Source organism: Brachyhypopomus gauderio, chromosome 11 (genome assembly GCF_052324685.1).
Source record: "Brachyhypopomus gauderio isolate BG-103 chromosome 11, BGAUD_0.2, whole genome shotgun sequence".
Taxonomy (NCBI): domain Eukaryota; kingdom Metazoa; phylum Chordata; class Actinopteri; order Gymnotiformes; family Hypopomidae; genus Brachyhypopomus; species Brachyhypopomus gauderio.
In genome coordinates, this window is record NC_135221.1 from 1861141 (window position 1) to 1883950 (window position 22810).

At 40.4% G+C, this 22810-nt stretch overlaps 1 protein-coding gene across 1 annotated transcript; it reads right to left on the bottom strand.

Annotated features, from left to right (window-relative positions):
* Positions 1-401: 401 nt before the first annotated feature.
* On the bottom strand, positions 402-16788 carry slc7a11 (solute carrier family 7 member 11). Its single transcript, XM_077021028.1, has 12 exons — positions 16198-16788; positions 11742-11868; positions 7636-7751; positions 7226-7351; positions 6817-6916; positions 6675-6719; positions 4230-4353; positions 3523-3626; positions 3053-3149; positions 2033-2182; positions 1662-1839; positions 402-1540 (listed from the first exon to the last, which is right to left on the bottom strand). Exons 1-12 carry the CDS (start codon positions 16481-16483, stop codon positions 1485-1487), a joined length of 1509 nt encoding a protein of 502 aa, XP_076877143.1. The 5' UTR covers positions 16484-16788; the 3' UTR covers positions 402-1484.
* Positions 16789-22810: the final 6022 nt, after the last annotated feature.

Consider the following 22810-nt stretch of genomic DNA (forward strand, 5'->3'; position numbering starts at 1 on the left):
CTGTAGCGTGAGTTAGCCTGTAGCGTGAGCTTGTTGCGTGACTTCTCCAGGAAAGGGGGAGTGTGCCAGACTTTGTTTTCCCCTTTTGTGTTGGTTCTTTTTCTGCCGTAGTTGTTAGGAGGTAGTTTTTGTTTGTTTGTTTGTTTCGTTTTGTTGTCATTTTTGTCCTGAGAACCATCAGTGAAACACCACCGAAAACATTCACGCCCTAACCATAACACCACAGGGTTGCCAACTTTTCAAGATCACTTGGAGTGAGATTTGAACCTGGAGGGGGTGACGAGTGTAAGTTGTTGATGGGGGGGTGTGTGGCGAACGTAAATTGTTACCAGGCGGGGTGTAAAATGGACACAAATTAAGTTTATATCGCGATCGATCGATCGCCAGTGGTTGATGCCAGAACGAACTAGTAACTCATTGAATCATAGATATGGATCAGAGGTACATAAACTAGATTTTTTTTTTTTCGCGTGAGAAATCTGTGTTGAAGACAAATGTGTGTGCCTCATGCTCAATGCGTGAGAGTTGGCAACCCTGTATTACCCCCCATCACCCTAGTGTTATACTATTACCCCCTACCCTTAACTTACATTCTACCCCCCTGCATTAACTTTTATACCCCACGCCCTTACTCCTTACATTCATGTGCGTGTGGCTTTGTTCTTCCTGGGTGCGTCTTGGTATTTTTTCTTTCTTTCTTTTTTGGTTCAGTAATAAACACTAACAGCATATTTTGTCAGCCCTGTCAGTTTTGCTGAGTCACTGTATTACTAACTCACTGGCCAGTGAGAAAAAGCATATTGTGTGAGATTGCTAGAATGATGAAGAGTAAATTTGAATGGTTGGAAACTGAATGGCTGATGGTTGGAAACTCTCTAGATGTGATATCTGATTTAGCCTAACACTGCTTCTGAGCTGTGATGTTATATTTGAGTCAGGATAATGATAATGTGTAAAAGGATATGTTCATATGTCAGTATTCAAAAACATTTCATCTGTCACCCACTGCATCTGCAGTAAGACAAATTTGATTTCTGAGGAGCCTCTGGCAACATGGTAGACACACTTTCACACTGCCTAAACCTGATTGATAGATCTGAAAACCCGGTGTGTGGTGTATATAAATACTGAATATATATGTGCTGGAATTCCATCACAGATCAAAGAAAATGTAATGACGCTCAGTATAGTGAAAATACAGCCAAAAAAATACAGCAGGGAAACAAAACAGGGTAAAAAGAATGAATGAGTGTACTCGTGCAAACATGATTCTGATTCAGCCATGAGTCTGTGTTCTCCTGTTTGGGTTAGGGTGAGGGTTAGGGTGAGGGTGAGGGTTAGGGAGAGGGTGAGGGAGTGAAGCAGTGGGCCCTTATAAAACATAAAAGGAATGAAAAGGAGAGAGGGATGAATGCACTGTGTTTTATGCAGAGCAATGAAAGCCAGAGACGATTAGGGTATGGATAGGGAGGAAGAGGGAAAGGTCAGTTCTCAGCAGGGACCACCTCCAGCACAATCTGTAGAGACCTGTTCACAAAGTCTGCAGAAAAAAACAAAAACAGATATTTTCCTTGATTACTGTCTACAAAATAGATCCATATTTATTACACAGACTAAATCATCATTTGTATTCAGCTGCTGTGATGGAAATGACTGCTGACCTGTGAGTCTCAGGAGCCATTTGGGTTTGGAGTCGAAGACAATGAAGATATAATATGCAGGAACTCCTGTGAGTGAGATAGCGAAGCCAATGCCTGTGTTGACCGGGTCAGAGTACAGTGAGAGGAAGACCATGAAGAAGCAGGTGAAGGAAAAAACTGCAGGAATGAAGATTGGGACCTGAGGAAATAGCAGGATAGCAGGATTACACTCAGGACAGTAAGATTACTCAGGATAGAATGATTACAATCGTGGGGCGTGGCATGTTTACTGGGTCTATGCCTATTACCTTAAAGGGGCGTGGCATGTTTACTGGGTCTGTGCCTATTACCTTAAAGGGGCGTGGCATGTTTACTGGGTCTGTGCCTGTTACCTTAAAGGGGCGTGGCATGTCAGGCCGTGTATAACGCATATAGATGAGTCCCACAACAGCCACTCCAATGAAGAGCCAACGCTGGAAGCTCAGGAAGTTCAGAAGGCTGTAGATGTCCCCCAGAAACAGGATGAGCAGAGTGACCGGGTACTGCAGGAACACAAGAGCAAACACTGTGAGGCTTAAACACACACACACACACCACACAAACACTGTGTGGCTTACACACACACACCACACAAACACTGTGAGGCTTAAACACACACCACACAAACACTGTGTGGCTAAAACACACACACACACGGCACAAACACTGTGTGGCTAAAACACACACACACACACACGGCACAAACACTGTGTGGCTAAAACACACACACACATGGCACAAACACTGTGTGGCTAAAACACACACACACGGCACAAACACTGTGTGGCTAAAACACACACACACGGCTCAAACACTGTGGCTAAAACACACACGGCTCAAACACTGTGTGGCTAAAACGCACACACACACGGCTCAAACACTGTGTGGCTAAAACGCACACACACACGGCTCAAACACTGTGGCTAAAACACACACACACACACGGCTCAAACACTGTGTGGCTAAAACACACACGGCTCAAACACTGTGTGGCTAAAACACACACGGCTCAAACACTGTGTGGCTAAAACACATGGCTCAAACACTGTGTGGCTAAAACACACACACACGGCTCAAACACCGTGTGGCTAAAACACGCACGGCACAAACACTGTCAGGATTAAACACACACGGCACAAACACTGTCAGGATTAAACACACACACTTCATGAATCCACTCAGGAGTAAATACATATGCATTCATGACCATAAATAAAAATTTCATGTGAATATGATATGCAAGGGGTTTGATAAGAAAGATCTATGGTATATTTCAGTGCAGTGTGTGTGTCTGTGTGTGTGTGTGTGTGTGTGTGTGTGTGTGTGTGTGTGTGTGTGTGTGAAGTTGTGTGTGTCTTGTCAGTAATAATCACCAGAACAATCACAGCAGCTATTGGTGTGTGTCGTCGGATGTGAACCATAGACAGAACTTCTGGAAGATGACCTTCTCGTGATGCTACATAAAACATTCTGGAGAGCAAGAGAGAGGTTTGTTACCACAGAGCCTAAGATTCGCTAGCTGGATAGCTCAAACAAGGAATGCACCATTTCAAATTGGTTTTGATGGGAAGAAAACATTCTGGCTGATGTTAACTTCTAGGTTTAGGGAAACCATGATAGGGTTAGAAAAACTACACAATGTTAATTATATAACTACACAGTGTTAATTACAAAACTACACAGTGTTAATTACATAACTACACAGTGTTAATTACATAACTACACAGTGTTAATTACATAACTACACAGTGTTAATTACAAAACTACAGAGTGTTAATTACATAACTACACAGTGTTAATTACATAACTACACAGTGTTAATTACATAACTATCAAAGGTCACCTGGAGAAGGCAAAGAGGCACCCATTCATAGAACCAAAACACGACAGGGACACAAATAAGGGAACTGCCAAAGAGAAGTTACCCATCAGCTTCTCAGCAAAGGTCTAGAGAGAGAGAGAGAGAGAGATGAATCCATGGAAACAATCAAGGACCCAACATTGAGCTTTCATTTTCTTCCATTGTGAGCATTATGCTTGTTTTTAACAAGTCTGCTAAAAAAGGTTCCTCATAGGAGTGACATGATCAACAGACCGAGAGAATTACACTGGGCTAATGGGAGGAGAAAGCTTTTAGAACATCTCCGAGCCCAGCTGGAGATCTCCACACACACACACACACACACACACACACACACACACACACACACACACACACACACACACACACACACACACACACACACACACACACAGCTGCTGTCAGTTAGAGGTAGAAATATGTGATTATTGCAGCAACAGACAAGTAAATGGCTGTATAAAGGACCCTCTCCTGAGGAGGAAGGTGTTTGCTATTAGTCATTAATGGTGAAGCAGATATGATGGTGCTGGAACTCTTTACTATAGAGCCAGTCTGCCTGTGCCTACACACCTGCATAAATATAACGGTGAGGAAGATCCTTGGGCAGGAGAACACACTAACCCAACCCTAACATTATACTAACCCAACCCTAACATTATCTTGAATTGTGTTGCTAAGCACTCACTTACCACAGCAACGGCGCGCGAGGCCAGCAGCTCGTGTGCTGATATCACTGTATAGTACGCCATGTTAGTCAGAGTGTACCAGACAGTCACAATCACCATGGAGATGCAGATAGCCAGTGGGACAGTCCTTGATTTAAAAAAAAGTAATCAATCCCAACCAGATTCACTAATGACATCAAACATCACAGATTAGATTTTTCTAGAAGTTAGGTACGGAGTTAGAGTTCATGTTAACGTGGCCCCGAGACTTGTCAGACTCCATGTTTGTTAGGCTCAACCGCACTGACGTTGTTAACTATAGTATCTGTGAAATCTGTCACATTTCATTGATGTCAAAGGTTTGAAGGAATGTTTTGTAAACAATATATTCTAGTGTGTATCAATTTGTATCTTGCATGTTTTCTAGATTTAAGTTTCGAGAAATGTACTTTTAAAACGGTTAATTTGCCCATTTAACTAAAGTGCTGTATGAAGTACTTAACCATATTTACTATTGACATCTCTAATCATCTTCTTGCTCTATCCTCTAGCTAGCTAAGAGGTGTATGAATTACATAAATCAATTATCGAGTGAATTACCACACTAGGTCATCAAAAAAAAATTAATAAATGTGAATCGGTTTATCAGCCTCTTTGATATATTGAACTGTTTTGGTCTGACCTTGTTCATGAATGACGGGAGACCAAACCTGGCAGGTGGAGCTCGTAACTATTCCATACTAACCCTAACCCTATAGGACCTATAAACCCTAACCCTATATGACCTATATACCCTAACCCTATAGGATCTATAAACCCTAACCCTAATCCAATCTCATAGACTCTCACCATATAATAAGTGCAATAATAACAAGTGCAATAATATGTGGAATATGTGCAATATTACTATTTAACTATTTAACATGCAAATCTTAGTGTTTAAACTGTTTATCCTATAACTGTACATAGAACTGGAAATCCTCTACACCTTTATTGTATTTAAATTTAAAAAATTTTATTATTCTATAGTGTAAAAATTTTTCTTATACTTTTTATATTCTGTATGTTTGCACTGAAAAGGGGAAGCTTTCAATCTCATTGTACATGTGTATAATGACAATAAAGGCATTCTATTCTATTCCTATATGACCTATATACCCTAACCTCTAACTCTTTATGACCTATATACTCTAACCCTAAGCATAAATGACCTATATGACCTATATACCCTAACTCCTAACTCTTTATGACCTATATACTCTAACCCTAACCATAAACTACCTATATACCCTAACCCCTAACCTTATATACTATAAACAGGCGCTTTTACCGCCATTGATTGGACATAAAAGCATAGTTTTGAGTACTTAAAGCTGTGTTTTTACTGCTTTAAAAAAATAACATTTAAACGTTGCAAAATGTGTTTGTGTTTGTTTTTCGTGGCATTTTCCCTCCACTCTGACAAATAAAGCGTGTTTGATTTGAGGCAAATCTTTTACTACTTTAGCTTTCCGTATATTGGTTAAACTATAATAAGGACATAACAGCTACATGCCTCACTAAATGTGCACCGTGAGATCAATGGTGACAACCACCACGGGTAGCTATAAAATCGGTTACTACTTTGTCACATAGCTAGTACTAATTTATGTTTTAGGATGGGAGTGGGACTGTCTTGTCTGGTCCTGTCCAGTAACATGCAGACATCTTTTTATTTCAAAACAGGAAATGTGGAAAATATGGAATCAACGAGGAGGAAACATTCAAACATTTCAGAACATGTCAACCTGTTGCTGTACAGTGTGCAACATTTTATTGTACATTATTTATTGTTCAAATAAAAAGGAGAAATGTTCAGCATCAGCTCTCTATGAGATATGAAAACCGAGCCCATGACTGCTATAATTTCTGAAAACCACAAGGTGCTGCTATTTTGACATTCGTGTTAAATGCTCTAATACTTCAAATCCTTTACCAGTACTAACCCTAATCCAGTACTAACCCTAATCCAGCACTAACGCTAATCCAACACTAACGCTAATCCAACACTATCCCTAATCCCTAACCATAAAAATCAGGAAGAAGCCGCAAAAGCTTCACAATGTTTGGACTAGATCTGTTGTTATCTAGAATTAACACCTAACTCTAGAATTAACACCTAACTCTAGGGTTAACACCTAACCACTCGGGTTAACACCTAACTCTAGGGTTAACACCTAACCTCTAGGGTTAACACCTAACCACTCGGGTTAACACCTAACCACTCGGGTTAACACCTAACTCTAGAGTTAACACCTAACCACTCGGGTTAACACCTAACTCTAGGGTTAACACCTAACCTCTAGGGTTAACACCTAACCTCTAGGGTTAACACCTAACCACTCGGGTTAACACCTAACCACTCGGGTTAACACCTAACTCTAGGGTTAGCCTGTCAGAATTTTGCTTCTGATTTTGAACCACACTGACCGTTCAGGATTGTCCACCTCTTCTGTCACAAAATTCAAATAAAACCTGTAAACAAAAGTAATGATTTAAAAACAAGAAATAAACACAAGGAAAGCTGTCTTTTCCCTGTAAGCCCTATAGGGCAGCACAGAGTAGGACCCACCAGCCAGCGTACGCATACATCCCTGAATAGAAGGCCAGTGGAAGGCTGGAGACCTGCACCGCATCCACCTGAAATGCATTCTGGAAGTTTTTTGTCTCTCCTACAAACACAACAAACCAAACATGTAAGAACAGGCCTTGTAGCATGATCACGGCACGGCACGGAGTTTAGGGGTCATGACCGAATGACATATTGTTATTTTTCTTTATTGCTGGTCCAGTACTTGAGATTTTGAAATAAAGGTAATAACTGGAATGTAAATAACTGGATGGAGGCTAACATTCAAGTGCACTTGTGGAGGGGCTTTCCCTTGCTTACAATTAGAGGAGTTCCCCACTCATGTTCTTGTTTTCCTGAATAGAGTTCAACAAAGCTAATACAATTATTGTTCAACTGTGGTGAAGTTTACCTTGGACAAGTTGGTACATTCCTGGTATAGCGATGAGTAGCATCGCCAAAAGCTTGATAAACGTGAGGACAATCTGCAGTCTGGCCGTCCAGCTCACACTCATGCTGTTAATGTACATGACAGCAGCTACAAGGAAATCAAACATCAGTCCAGTGGTGAGGGTTAGGTGTGAGGGTGAGGGTTGGGGTTAGGATGAGGGTTGGGGTTAGGGTGAGTGTTGGGGTTAGGATGAGGGTTGGGGTTAGGGGTTAGGGTGAGTGTTTGGTGTTGGGGGTTAGGGAGGGTTAGTCCCTAATGACCGTGGCTTCTTTCAGCAGGATGGTGCACCAGACGAGTTGAAGTCCATAAAGCAGATTAAATGAATGTGTAGTGTTTGACATGCAGTATGTGCCCTTGTAAAGTGGACTTACTGATTCCCATTGCTGTTGTCAGTTTGATTGCCACCTCGGGTACTTGGCATGGCATAAAGATCGGCTCCAAAATGTAGCGACCAAAGGCAAGAGCGATCACAGCCAGTCCTGCAGGCCTTGAAGACGAAAGGAAAATACTGTCATTGTTATTCCAGAACATGTGCTGCTACACATGGTGAGGGTCAGATGGTCTGTTTAGGCTCAGATGGTCTGTTTAGGCTCAGATGGTCTGTTTAGGGTCAGATGGTCATTAGGGGTGCAGGTGCGTTCTCAGGTTCCCCTGGTGGGTTTGGTCCTCTAAGGCAGTAGTGCTACCAGGAAGTGGTTTAAGATTACATCGTTTTCTCTAATGATGATGAGGCAGGATTCACGCTGCCATCACTCTGCTGGTCTCACTCCTGCACTTCTGACATGTCACTGTGAATGAGAGAGACTACAGTGTTTGGTACTACAGAGACTACAGTGTTTGGTACTAACACCAAACATGCAAACAAATGGGATGTTTATGTTTCAGGACGCATTTGTACATCAACCAGGAGTTCAAAATTATATGATTTGCACTGAATTTACCAAAGGTTAAAGGTAACAAAACTGCAAAATTAATCTCTGCAGTGAACAGTTTAATAGTCATTTATTATTTTTGGTTAAAAATAATTATACTAATTCTTAATATTACAGTTATATATTATTCTTCTATATATTTCAGTGCAACAAAAGGACTAAATTAAAGGATGTTTAAAAGTCTGCACACAGCATTTATTAAGAGAGTCTATGAAGGGAAATACATTTGTTTCCTTTGTAAATCACTTGCACATGTAAAGGGTCTTTGCAAAGTTACATACTGTATACGATGCTTATAATATAAATGTTATATTACCAATATAAATAATGGTAATTAGTGTTCTTAATTGTAATGGTAAATTCTGTTTCTTGGTCTGGGATACCCTCAACTCTGTGGAGTCACTGTGAAGGTTCTCCCTTTCACTTCTACATATTTGTGTGAGGCAGGGTTCTCAAACATGTCTGCACTCAAAACGATGGTCTGTGTTTTATCAAACATTGTGCCAAGAATTATGGATCTTTGCAAGACTCAGGTCTCACATTAACATCTCCTACGTGAAAGATAGGGGGCGCTAGTACAGATAGTTACTTTTAGGCCTAGTAATAAACAGCGAGAGTAACAAAGTCAGTGTAATTCGTTACTGTACTGTATTCTTGTTGTTTCTTTACTCAAGTATTTCCATTTTTGTACATTTCATAGTCAAATATTTCAAATGTTTTACTACATTATGTGAAATCCAGTGGCGGCTGGTGCTAAAAGTTTTGAAAGGGGCACAAAAAAACTGAAAAACCAAAACGCATACAAAGGTACAAAAAAGGTAACACACATGTCCCAGCAAGACTGTACTGTGTTTTGTCATAGCAGAAGAATAAGTGTATTACATTAACTTGTTGGTGTGTTAATATATACTTAAAATAACTGTTAGTTTGTTTAGGATTTGCTCCGGTAGCTAGTGTAGCCAACAAGCTAACCTATATTTTATTTAACGGTCATTTGTTTTCAAAATGCACAATCTTAAGGTCTTCACACACTCTCGAGTTTCCTGCTGGAATTACAAGAGGCGGGACATTTCTCACTTGTATTTGTAATGTAATATAAGAGAACCGTTCAGTCAGAGGCCTTGTAGGCTGAGGGTTAGGGTTAGGCTGAGGGTTAGGGTTAGGCTGAGGGTTAGGGTTAGGCTGAGGGTTAGGGTTAGGGCAGTGCAGTAGGATCTGACCCTAGGATTGTGCTCTTTTGAACTAAGATTGATGTCCTTCGTGGAATCTGTTGAAACACTCCTGCAGCTTGGGGGCCCCAGTCCTCACTGTCCCCACAACATTGGTGTTAACCTTCCACATTCAATCCCTGATATTCAAGGTCCCGTATTCCATTTTTAAAAATGTTTCCATAACCTGAGGTTTCTGTTACCACTGCTGTTTTCTGCATTTTATGTACAACCACGATGCTTGGTTGGTTTGACATTAGTGTGGGCTTCTGAAACATAGATGGACAGGCTTGATACACTGCATTCATACATTAATACGCAGCGGAACCATGATTGTTCCCTGCATGTATATATGGATAAATCCTACCAATGGCTCTAAGAGGCTGTAGTGAAGGAAGGCACAGAGGAATGGATCATGGCAGCAAAGGAACAAGCTTAGAATGCAAGATTAATAGTGGCTGGGATCTACCCCACCAGGCAGGACCCAGCAGAAGAGAGCCATAATGAATAAATGTTCAATTTTATATAGCGCCTTTCAAGATACCCAAGGTCGCTTTACAATTTTAACACAGGTACATGTCATACACAACTAATCACACACTGGCGAGAAGCGGCAGCCAATTGTGCACAGCGTACTCTCTACTGGAAGCCACAGCCCCCTGGGGGACTGAATGGGGTGCAGGAAGGGGAGAGAGGACAGACCCTAGTGGCAGAACACCATCCACCACTGGACATACAAGCACACACACACACATATACAACTGCTTTTTATTGAACAGAGACACACAGTGACACACTCGGGGAGAGTTTGTTAGGAAATCCACTAAGATAGCGACTTGAACCCAAGACCCCAGTGCTGAGAGGCAAACGTGCTAACCACCAAACCACAATGATAGTGGCGGATGTAGTGGCGGGTGTAGTGGTAGATGCCATTTGAACTACCAAGTCGTTTGGATGTTTGTTTGTTTGTTTTATTTAATGTTGTTCATTATTAACACTAGAAAAGCGGCTGTTTTGATCCACCACTAATGGCGCCTTGTGTCAATTGGCTGTCGCACTGCAAATTGTTTACAGATACATTACAGCCATGTTGTGATTAGTAGTAACATAGACATGAACAGAGCATTCACAGTGGTGTCAGCCTGCAACACAGCACGAAGCAGGTTACAACGTCTTCAATCTGCATGCTATAATCTTCAACTGCGTCAATTGACTCATCTCGCTGTTCTAGGTATAGACTGCTGTATCATGCACGCAACAATTGTAAATCAGCTGTTGTCTTTGTTTTTCAAGTGAGCATGCTAAATAAATACATTTTCCTACAAACGCATATTAAGTAGTCATGACGAAGACTTGTAATGTGCGTCAATTGATGTGTCCCGCTGTTCTAGTGTTAAGTGTTTATTGAAGTTCAGCATACACTTACATAACAATTTATATTAAATCAGGGTTGCCAACTTTTGATGTTCGCTTGGAGTGAGATTTTAACCTGGAGCCCGTGGCGAGTGTATTTTGTTGAGCGGGGGGGGGGGGGGGGGGGGTTGCAAACGAAAGTTGTTGAGCGGGGGGGGGGGGTGGCGAACGTAAAATGGACACAGATTCAGTGTTATATCGCCAGTGGATGGCGCCAGAGCTAGCGAACTAGTAACGTATTGAATCATATATGTGGATCTGAGGTAAATAAACTGGATATTTTTTTCCGGCGTGAGATATCGGAAGTGTGGCGTGAGAGCGTGTGAAAACGGTCAAATGCGTGTGTCTCACGCTCAATGCGTGAGAGTTGGCAACCCTGATAAAATCTAAGGTTTCTATTTAAATACATTTTTAGATTTTTCTTTCATTTGTGAGTAAGTGTGAATGGCCTTGTACAAAATGACCTGTATGAGCTGCTTCACTGTGCCTGGAGGTCAGATCAGATCTGGACACACATGTAGCATGTTCCCTTCACATTATTGATGCTTTGGGAGTGTTTTGCTGTTGGTTGCCAAAGGTCCCTTCATGAGATTCATAGCATCATGAATTCCACCAAGTAGCAGATATTTTATCTCTCAACCTGGTCTGCTAGGGCCACCGTAGCATCATGAGTACAGCTTGTACAGTGACTCAAAATGTCTAAACGAACACAAATGTCTCTGGAAACAATAAATGGTCTGCAGTGGCACTTCAGGCTCCAGACTTGTATGAACTGGACAGGACTGTATGTGCTATTTGTTTCAGTGCTTCTGATATAAGAGAACGTTGATATGAGGTCTGTATGCGTGTTGGGGGTGGGGGGGGGAGGTTTGTGTGTGGGTGTGGGTGTGTGTGAGAAGCAGGACTGTGGAATGTTGTACTGACCTAATGGCGATCATATCTGCCCAAAGTTGCATGAACGCCATCTGTGGCCCAAAAGCTTCCAAGATATAAGTGTAGTGACCACCTGACTTTTTAATGCAGGTACCCAGCTCAGCATAGCTCAGTGCACCTATGACACAGGGAAGAGGGAGGAGAGGACACATTCAGTACTATATACTATATATCAAACATGCTGAGATATATATATATATATATATATATAAAACCCATTCATGCCGCAGATAATGAATTGTTTAACATTTTGTATTTGTAACAATGAACTTACAAATTGTCTTGACTGTCAGAATCTCATATGAGTTTTGGAGGGTGTTACTACACTTGAGGTTTTATATCTCAGAACACAAAAAATTGTGCTGTGTGTGATATACCAGAGAAATAGACAGTAACCCTGGTAACGGTCCCTGGGATGTTTTCTATAGTGAACCACCCATCATCATCTGTGGCTGCCATTGCCATGGAAACAGGCAAGGTGCTGTCAGTAATGTGCATGTATACAGTAAATTTACCTAGTAATTTTTTTTTTTCTTGGTGTTGGTAGTAGTGGTGCATCTGCCTTACTTTCAAAGATAAAAATAAATGATTAGAAATTATTCTAATGCAGTAGGCATGGCAGTAAATCTACTTATCTATACTGAGATCAACACCGTACAGAACAGGATGTTCAAAGGTGGCTAGACTGGAGGGGGTAAGGTGGATGGGGTTAAGGTGGAGGGGGGTTAAGGTGGATGGGGTTAAGGTGGAGGGGGGTTAAGGTGGCTGGGGGTTAAGGTGGAGGGGGGTTAAGGTGGAGGGGGGTTAAGGTGGATGGGGGTAAGGTGGATGAGGGTAAGGTGGATGGGGGTAAGGTGGATGGGGGTTAAGGTGGAGGGGGGTAGGTGGATGGTGAGTCACTGTCAGAGTTTGCTGCTCCCATAAAGATCAGCTACACTCTGGGAGAGAAAACCACAGCAGTAAAGCCGTAACCCTGCAAACACAAAAGAGCTGAGAAGTGTGAAATACCTTCTGACACGCATGAATACACAAGCTGTTTAACAATACTGACACACACATGAATACACACGCTGTTTAACAATACTGACACACACATGAATACACACGCTGTTTAACAATACTGACACACACATGAATGCATGCTTCATACACACAGCCATCAACCTAGACAGTAAAGAAAAGACTGCCTGAGGCTACAAACCTCTGTCTCTCTCGCACTCAGGCATACACAAGCATATATATGTCAAGCTGTGGCCATACTGTTGTTTCACAGAAAAGTATTTTCATTTCTTATTTAATAAGTTTATATAGGTGTAATAATTTTTATGATTAATTCTGCAGTCTAATATTTAACTGCTGTGGTAACTGCAGTATTAGTGCTTAAATATGTGCTGTAATTTGAATCACTATCATGTTTATTTGTTGCTGAAGTTGCATAGACAATACCACCCTAACCCTGGTCAATACCACCCTAACCCTGGTCAATCAATACCACTAGGGGTGTGTTTAAAAAATCGATCTTTCGATTCAAATCGATCTTCATTTGAATGATTCGATATCGATTTATGAAACCTAACCCTGGGCCTGGTCAGTTTAACCCTAACCCTGGTAGGGGTGGAACGATTCCTCGAATAATTTGAGTTCCTCGATTACAAAAAATGATCAAGGAATCATAACGTCTTCATATTCTGTCAAGCTTGGTGCTATATATATATATATGTATATATATATATATATATATATATATATATATATATATATATATATATATATATATATATATATATATACTGTATATATATATATGTGTGTGTGTGTATGTATGTATGTATGTTTGTATATGTATATGTGTGTGTATGTATGTGTATTTATGTATGTATGTGTGTGTATGTGTATATATATATATAGTGTGTATGTATAACCAGAGTTGTATAGTAACGAAGTAGAACTACTTCACTACTGTACTTAAGTACTAAAATGCTGTATCTGTACTTTACTGGAGTATTATTTTTTTTCTCCTACTTCCACTTTTACTTCACTACATATTTTCCATCAGTTTAATACTTTTACTCCGATACATTTTTTATGTGCTGTATAGTTACTCGTTACAATTATAAACATGTTAACTGGCGCTGTCACCGGGTCAAGCGATCAGTCTGTCTCATGAGAAAACTGCGCATGCTCCGGTCGCGTCTCGTTTACCCTGCTGCTGCCTTCACTCAACACTTGATCTTCGTAATCTAGGTTCACTCGACACGTCGTGACTGCCGCAAGAGTCCGCGCGGCAAACATGATGCAATCACGGAGGCTCCGCCCATGCGCGTTGGCCACGCGCGCGGTCGCGTCGCGAGGTCGTGCACCTCTTGATTTATGTGCATGCGAAATTACAAGGTGGAATTCATGCAATTGTACGGCACTTTCAAGGTCCATTTTCAGTATTTTCCAGCACCTTCAGCTTAATTTACATATTTATACAAATACACATATACTCGAAATTATTACAAATAATTTGCTTTTTATCTCATTAAAAGAGATGGTACCGTGTTTGGTAACAGCAGAAGAGCAGCATAAGTGCTGCATAATAAGCTTCTTGGTGTTTTAATGTACATATATTGGCACCTTCCACACCTTCAACATTGAGTGATCGTGGCGGTGAGGGTGAGGAAGGAGACCGCCCCACATCAATGTAAGTTATAAATATAATGCACAGAAGACAGTTAGGTTAGATGTCTTAGCTAACTAGCCTAACCTAATTATGTTCATGGCGTGCTGCAGTATTCACTTAACATTAGCTGGCAATCATAAAGGCGAGGTCACGCTGAGTTGTGTTTTTAGCAACAGTAAGCCGTGTCTCTTCATGCTGACTAATTATGTGCCCATTTTTATAGTGTAGTGTTTTTATAGGGTAAGGGCATTTATTGAGGGTAAACGCAGGACAGTAGGCTCACCCTTAGAACCCGACGGACGGATTTTACATCCAAAATACACCTCTGCATCAAACCTACGACGTAGGTAACATAGGTTATCTGTTTTTTGTATACAAAGTGTTAAGCCCAGTTTTTTAAGTTGCTACTTGTTTATACATACAGACCACTTGTATTTGTCTTTGACATCTTTGATTTGTAAGTGATATATAAAAATAATTGATAATCAAACTTTGACGGCTTTCTTTAATTAATTCAAAACACAGTACTTGTACTTTTTACTTTCAGTACTTGAGTAATAAATGTTAGAATAAACTACTTGCAATACTTAAGTACAAAAAATGCTGAATACTTCTGTACCTCTACTTAAGTAAAGTTTTTAAGGAACACTTCAACTTCTACTCAAGTAAATTTTTTGAGAGTACTTGTACTTTTACACAAGTATGGGTCTCTAATACTTTATACAACACTGTATATATATATATATATATATATATATATATATATATATATATATATATATATATATATATATATATATATATAATGCATGTATGCAATGTAATCCAATATGGTATATAGCAGTGTTCTCAAGTCTCACGCATTGAGCGTGTGACACACGCATTTTACCGTCTTCACACGCTCTCACGCCACACTTCAGATTTCACACGGCGAAAAAAAAAAAAAAATCTATTTACTTCTGATCCATATATATATGTCGCCCTCCACTGAGAAATACAACAACAAGGCCCTTGCGTCTTGTACATGCCGACTCCGCATTACAAGTATAACACTATCCCTGATCTGGAATTAGGGTTAGGGGTTAGGGAAGGGGGGTGGGAGGCTTAGGGGTTAGGGTTAGGTGAAGGTTAGGGGTTAGGGCAATAATCAGCTGACATGAAGATACAGTAGATCTAGGGTTAGTGGTTAGGGTTAGTGGTTAGGGTTAGATCTAAAACTAGATCGAGCTGAAACATTTTTGTACAGCACTTATTGTTTTACTTACATTTTAATAATGTAGTTCAGTGTGGAAATAACAGTTTGAAATGCATCAGAACCTCTTCCACTCACTCATGCTGAGAGAATTTGATCAACATAACAGTGCAGTAGGAACCCAATACAGAAAATGCAAACTGGAACTGGTTTTGCCCAGCGTGTCGGATAGCGAGCGGTGAGCAGCTATAGCTCATGTTGCAGAATAGCAGTGGCAGTTTTTACACACAAACGCACACGCGATTCTGGGATCTTTTCCTACCCAGATCAAAATGTACTCACAGGCACATGTTGGGTCTGCCTGCAGTTCCTATCTGATAAGGAAACCTTCAGGCTTTGATTAGACAAGCTATTCTGATGTTTACACAGGAGTGTTTGACATTATTCTGTGTTCAGGTGCTCCACTGTAAAATAATAATGAGTGAATGTGCATCAAACTAACCAAGACTATGAATTGGAAGCAAAATAAAAATAAGTGTGTGTGTGTGTGTGTGTGTGTGTGTGTGTGAGTGTGTGTGTGTATCACTCACCAAACAGAGAGAGAACCCCACAAGTCACCCACACCACGAGGGACATCCCCACACTGCCTGAGTTTTTCAGGACTCCCTTTGGTGAGATGAAGATTCCTGCTCCAATGATGCTCCCAATGATAATAGATGTCCCTCGAAGCAGTGTGACCTTTTTCTTCAGTTCCACCTTCCCCGACACAGCGGCACCCTGGGGCTCCTTGTCCACTTGGGGATGGGGGGGTTCCGAATCCCTCTCTGAAATCATGGGGTCTTGAGGTTGTGGTGAAAATACAGTTTTTCTCATCATATTTACTACTCACACACTTGTTCACAGATGCACGCTCATACACACACTCATTCACTGTTCCTAAGACGTGCTCAGTAAGCTATTCCAGCTGGTGTTTATATCCTCTTTCCTGTATGCTGTGTGGTGGGAAGCAAATGCTGATGTCGCCACCCAAACCGATATTATCTTGAGTAGTCAAGGACCAACCTAACCCGACCCCCCCCCTCTCTCTCTCTCTCTCTCTCTCACACACACACATACACACTTTTCTCTTTTACTGCCGTGATCCTGTCTTTTCTGAGGTTTGCCCTTTCATTAGTGTTGCAGGTGGACAGGGAGGAGTCTTTGGGGAGGTCACAAACATTCCGTCATGGTGCAAAGTTGGGAGTTCTCAGCAGTCATCTGCGCTTGTGTAAATCTTTATTTAAAACCCTTGTGCTTCCTCCTTTATTCTTTCTCTACCTTCTTTCTGTTTTGTTCTCTTTCTCTTGTGTATGAAAATCGGTTAGTGTTGAACACAAGCCTGAAGGCAGATTCTTTGTTCTGTTCAAACCTACAAAGAAAGCAGGAACCATTCTTTACTGTTAACATAAACAGAAAGAGTAAAACTGGATTTTTGCATCAAAAATTGATGTAGATTCACTGTTCAGTTAAAGCCTGTAATGTGCATATTAACAACTTGTGTGTGTGTGTGTGTGTGTGTGTGTGTGTGTGTGTGTGTGTGTGTGTGTGTGTGTGTGTGTGTGTGTGTGATAGTTCCTGAAGAATAGAGCTAAGAGAAAAGAATGATGTAACATTTCATCAGCTCTAGTTTGACCACAGCCCCACCCCCAAACATCATCCCGTATCACTACCATAGGATTATATCCCCAACAAAGACTTTTGCTTTTATTGAGCTCTCTTAATCAGAATCTTTCTTTAAATGTACTTTCACTTTTAGACATACTGCCAGATTCACCAAAGATTTCAATTAGGAAGTGTTAGGGAAATGATGCTCTACTGGCTCATGCACTCTAATATTAGCCAGTCACTAAACTAAAGAGGAAACCAGTCCAAAATACACAGTGGCCTCAGATATGACTACAGTGTACATCAAAGCACATTTTAATGATGTGCTAATGCAGCTCCTGCTCTCTGAGTCTTCACCAACCCCTCATATCCAGCTGTGGCCTCCAAATCTTTTGTGTGATAGAATAAAATATTCATTAAGTAGCCAGTTAGAGAAATGAATTAACACTTGCACAGTACAATATTTTTCTACATCTTGCTGAATAGAAGTGTCATTTTTCTGTGCTCAGAATAGAAATGTCAAGCAAGGAAACTAACTTCTCAAAATGCTAACGATAAACATGAAAGGGAGCTTGAGCTTGATGTGAACGCCCTTAACCATTAACCCTAATGATCACACAGCAAACTGTACAACATGTCTTTTCCTTTTTGGGAGAGTCTGCTAAAGAAGGCAGAGGTGGGTTGGCACCACTAGTCATGGGCTCTGAAATAAAGCGTAAATAATAAATGAAGCTCAATCTGGCTTGGCCTTCTGTAGCTCACCTTGTAAAGCAGGTAGAGTAATATGCTAGGAATGTGTCATGGGTTCAATTCCCAAGGGCCACACAAACTGTCATGCTAGACGGAAAAGAATGAAATAAGACTTGCACAACTCGGCTCCCTGAAGTTCCTCTCTCTGATGTTCTGCTGAGATCATAACATCATCGTTGAGTGTATGAAGGTTGTGTGCTATGCCGCCTGATGAAACACAATGAAATAAAAGTAAATTTTATTCCCATTCAGAATGACATGCAGCTCTAACACTAACCCTAATCTCCCCCTGCACCTCTACTGCACCTCTACTAATACACATCATCCATTACGGGCATTTACTGCACCTGGAGGTCCCCCGTTGGACCAGGGGTAATGCTATGTAATCAGATAACAAACATAATAAAGTGTGCAGAAATGGAAAAAAACTCTAAATCTGCTCTAGGGTCCTGTAAGGTTTGATCTGGGGAATCCTACTGTACAGTTTGTATGCCAATATAAAGACTTTGTTCTGGCTAGTTTCAGGATAATGCAAGAGAAGGTATAACATCAGTATTTGTAGTATGTGTATGAATTGGATTCAGTCTGCAAATTAGGTAGAATTAGGCTGATTCTGTTTTATGTGGATATTTATTGTGGATGCAGGTCATTTCTAAGGTCTTTTTTTCTATAAACACACTAAAAAATGTTACTTTCTATTATTGCAGTTAACTGGTGTCAGTCTTTTATCTAGTTTACCTGTAATGTCCGGCGGCACAAGGAAGGATGAGACAGAATCCTTTGCGTCACGGACGCAACGTTTATTACCACACACAAAGATAGCGCAAACGGCGCACATCGAACACGGAACATACACGGTAATGTGTAGACTCAGACAACGACGAGCACAGGACACTGCGCAAACGCACATTAAATAGACAAACCACATATACCCCACGTGATGATGAGACAAGACACAGGTGAGACGAATTATCACAAGACATAACCACACCCACGGCGATCCGCAGACGAGTAGACGCAGACAACGTAAACACATGCCCAAAGGGAGGGGTCGGGGACCGTAACTTGACATTACCATATTAGATATTTTGTTTACTTTTACAGTATCATTGCATTTATGTGATTAGCTGTTATTCACTAGCTGTATTTTGCCATCAAATCCATCAGCATAGGTTAAGATTATAATATTAATTTATGCTGACGGATTTGATGGCAAAATGCAGCTAGTGAATCAATATAATCCCACCTTACCTTACATTTAAGGTAAGGTGGGATTATACTGAGCTTCAAGCGGGTGGAAGTTCTCCTTTAATTACCATGTATGAATCCGATGTATAAGGAATAGACAGCTAATCTTTGTGCACGCTGTGGTTTTAGCCACTAATTAAGGGCAACCTTAATATACTTAAGTATTTAATCAATCACTTCTATTAAGCTATACTTCAATAGTCTTTAGGTATTATTGAGGGGCTTTCTTTATCTTTGAGCTTCTGTTCTGTTGGGTTGGTTTTACCCCAAACATGTTCTACTAAGATAGTGTTAACCCGAATTCTAAGCTGTTCTGCTGGGTTAGAGTTAAAAATAGTCCTAACGTGTTCTGCCCAGTTAGTGTTAAAGCTAATCCTAACCTGTTCTGATGGGTTAGAATTAAATCTAATACTAATCTATTTATTCTTTTCATACTGGCTTTTGATTTAGGACTCTCCTGTGATGCACATATGTAAATTTTTACACCTATGCAATGTCACCAGATTTATTTTTTTGCAGAAGCTGAGATGCTCATTCATACTTTCATTACTCTAATGCTTGTCTAGCTAGCTGTCCTATTCAGAGCCTGAATTTCACTGCAGGATTGTGGGTATTGCACATAATTTTATCAATTTCTACTTTAGCTCTAATAGTGCAAGACGTAATGTTGGGCCAGTATTAAATAAGCATTAAAAATTTTGAGCCAGAATCAAATAAGTATTAACAACGTTCAGTCAATTTAAAAAAAGAAACGGACTAATTCCAAAGTAGTGATTTCACAATACCAGAAATGTATTAGTCGATACCAATAACCCTGAAATTCTATGATTCTCGTTACCAAATTCGATACCACAGCAAAAATAAAACCATGAACAAAGTATTTTCCAATGACAATATTTCGGGTTCTACCAAGAATTAGCAAAATAGCTCAAAGAAAACCACATTTGCTGTACACACAGTCTGTTAGTAGCCTGTACATATTATGAGCAGAGATTCAGAGTAAACTCAATTTATGTAGCTTTTTAAATATGAAGTTTTTGCCTCAACAAAACAGGCTTTGAACTACTGCAGCATGAGCCTATGCTAATGTTAGTAACTTGTGAATGCTGCATGCTGAGCATGACGAGAAGCAGCTGAGACAGTTCACAAACAAAAACGGTAATGTTTCAGGTACATTCGCTCAGCTTGAACTTTTTATACAGCTCTGGATGTCAGTAGTTGAAGTGCTTAGCTAAATTTGTGGTGTTTCCAACTTTAGTGACATGTTTTCAGACACTGTTTGCTTTATGCTTTTTTGACTCAAAAGCAAAATATTGTGAAAGCAAACCTGTTGCTTCTCCTGCTTTTGACGACACCATTCCTCATGTTGGTATTTGTGTTGTAGTTGATGTTTTAGAGTATTTGGCTTATTAGCATGTGACCTTCGGTACACCAGGAAACCTGAACCATACCATTTTCAGAATTTTGGTTTCAACTTGGCACCAAAGCTTTGGTTAGGATTGGGGTTACGGTTAACCTAGTGTTATGGTTAACCTAACCCTAACCCTTTTGTTCTTGTGACATCTCTAATTCCAAGATTGGTCATCTGGTAAAATTCACAAAAGAGATGGTTTGTCATTTCAGAAATACGAATACAGACACAGGGAGTTATATAAACAATTTCAATTTCCACCTGTCCAGCATCCAGGCTGAACACTGCATTTTGTTACTCAGCAGTGCATGTAGTGTCCACATTCATGAAGGAAACACACACAGATCAAGCTGATTAAAGCCACCAAACCTGTTCTCAACCTCTTGCCCCAGTCTGTTTATGACTTGAATTCTTCTCTGTAACTTTGTCAAAAGTGTCTTTCAGGCCTGTCTGCACAGAGGGGAAGTGCAGTAGGAAAGAATCAAGGTTTTAAATCTGATGTGTGCAGCTCCTGGAAGCCAGAGAGCTTGGGGCGTTGAAGACCAGTTGTGCTGCAGCATTCTGAATCAGTTATAAGTGAAGATGAAAGGGTGGATTTTTGTACACAGTTCTTTACAAAGAGAAAGCGCTATAAAAATACAACAAATGCATTAGGTTAGGATTTTTCATTCGTTTTGAACAGTAGATCAAATTGCAATATATGAGGACCATGTCAGGGCCTGGAGGTACAGCCACACAGGTCAAAGGTTACATCACTAACTGGGAAAGAATGTGGACTTTACCCCACAGGCAAGGGACCTGTCTGTGAATGTATTTTGTCTGTGAATGTATTCTGTCTGTGAATGTATTTTGTCTGTAAATGTATTCTGTCTGTAAATGTATTCTGTATGCATATGGACCGTCAGCCTGATTCCCAATGATGAACCTGTTTTTGATAACATCTTTCTGCTGGGTTAGATGAGAGGATGTTGCTGTATTTGCTTTAATTTTCCCTCCATCTCTTGGGGATCTTCTTCTCTTTATTGCACCAGTTTTATGGTGTATATTATGGTCTATATATCTGTTTCCATGTGTTATATTATGTTTTGTATGTTTTATGTACAGTATGTTTTATATAGTTCTGTTATTTCTAGTAGTTCTGATGTATGTTCTATCTTGTTGGTTAATTACTGAATCTGGTTAGTTGTGTAACCACAGTCTCCCCTAGTTATATCTATAGCCACATAAACTCAATAATAAGTACCTGATAAAGGTAAATGTCTGCCAACACCAATTCCCTATAAAGCAGTGCTCACCAACCTTCTTCTTGCATAATGATTAATGCAAAGGGCTCCCAGTATGATACACATCCAGAATAACAAATTTGCTCAATTTATCTTTTGTGTTGTTATTAATAATGATATTCATCTATGCGAAGACACCAATAATGTTAATGATTTCTCACAATCATTATAAACGGTGATTTAGATAGGAAATTGATATATTTCCTTCCTAAATAACAAATGTTCACTAGCCACTATTATTAACAAATCAGGCACCGTGTTTGTACTTTATACCTCAATAAAGTGAATTGAATTGAGGTTAGATTATCAATTTTGTAACACAAAAATCTACTCCGATTTTATCGAACTTATCACCCTATTTGCAGCATTTTAAACAAAATGATCATATGCTACATTTAACAAACACATTTGTCACGATTATTCAATAATTGAATTCAACTTTGCAATGCCACTGCCATGTTGCTACTGAGAACTGGGGTGTAACTTGCAACACTGCAACTGTCAGTGAGTCTTGCAGATTTGCATCAGTAAGGCGTGTTCTGTTCTTGACTCATGAGCAAACAAGTTCATGTCAGAAATGGCAGATGATTCACAGACAGGTTGAACCAAACAACCTTCATAGCTGCTGTACATACACCACTGTGATTTTCACACCCGCACAACATAAGGTACGCTATGTGTGAGCGCCGCATGTTGTGCGGGTGTGAAGTTGTGTGTCCCCAGGCAACGAATCCAATTGTGCTCTGCCACGACGATGTGGACGTCCCGTTGGCTGTCTGTCCTCACACCACTCCCTTCCGACGATCCTGTTGGCTGTCTCTTCTTTCATCACCCCATTTAAACCGGCCTGGGAATGAAGACTGATCA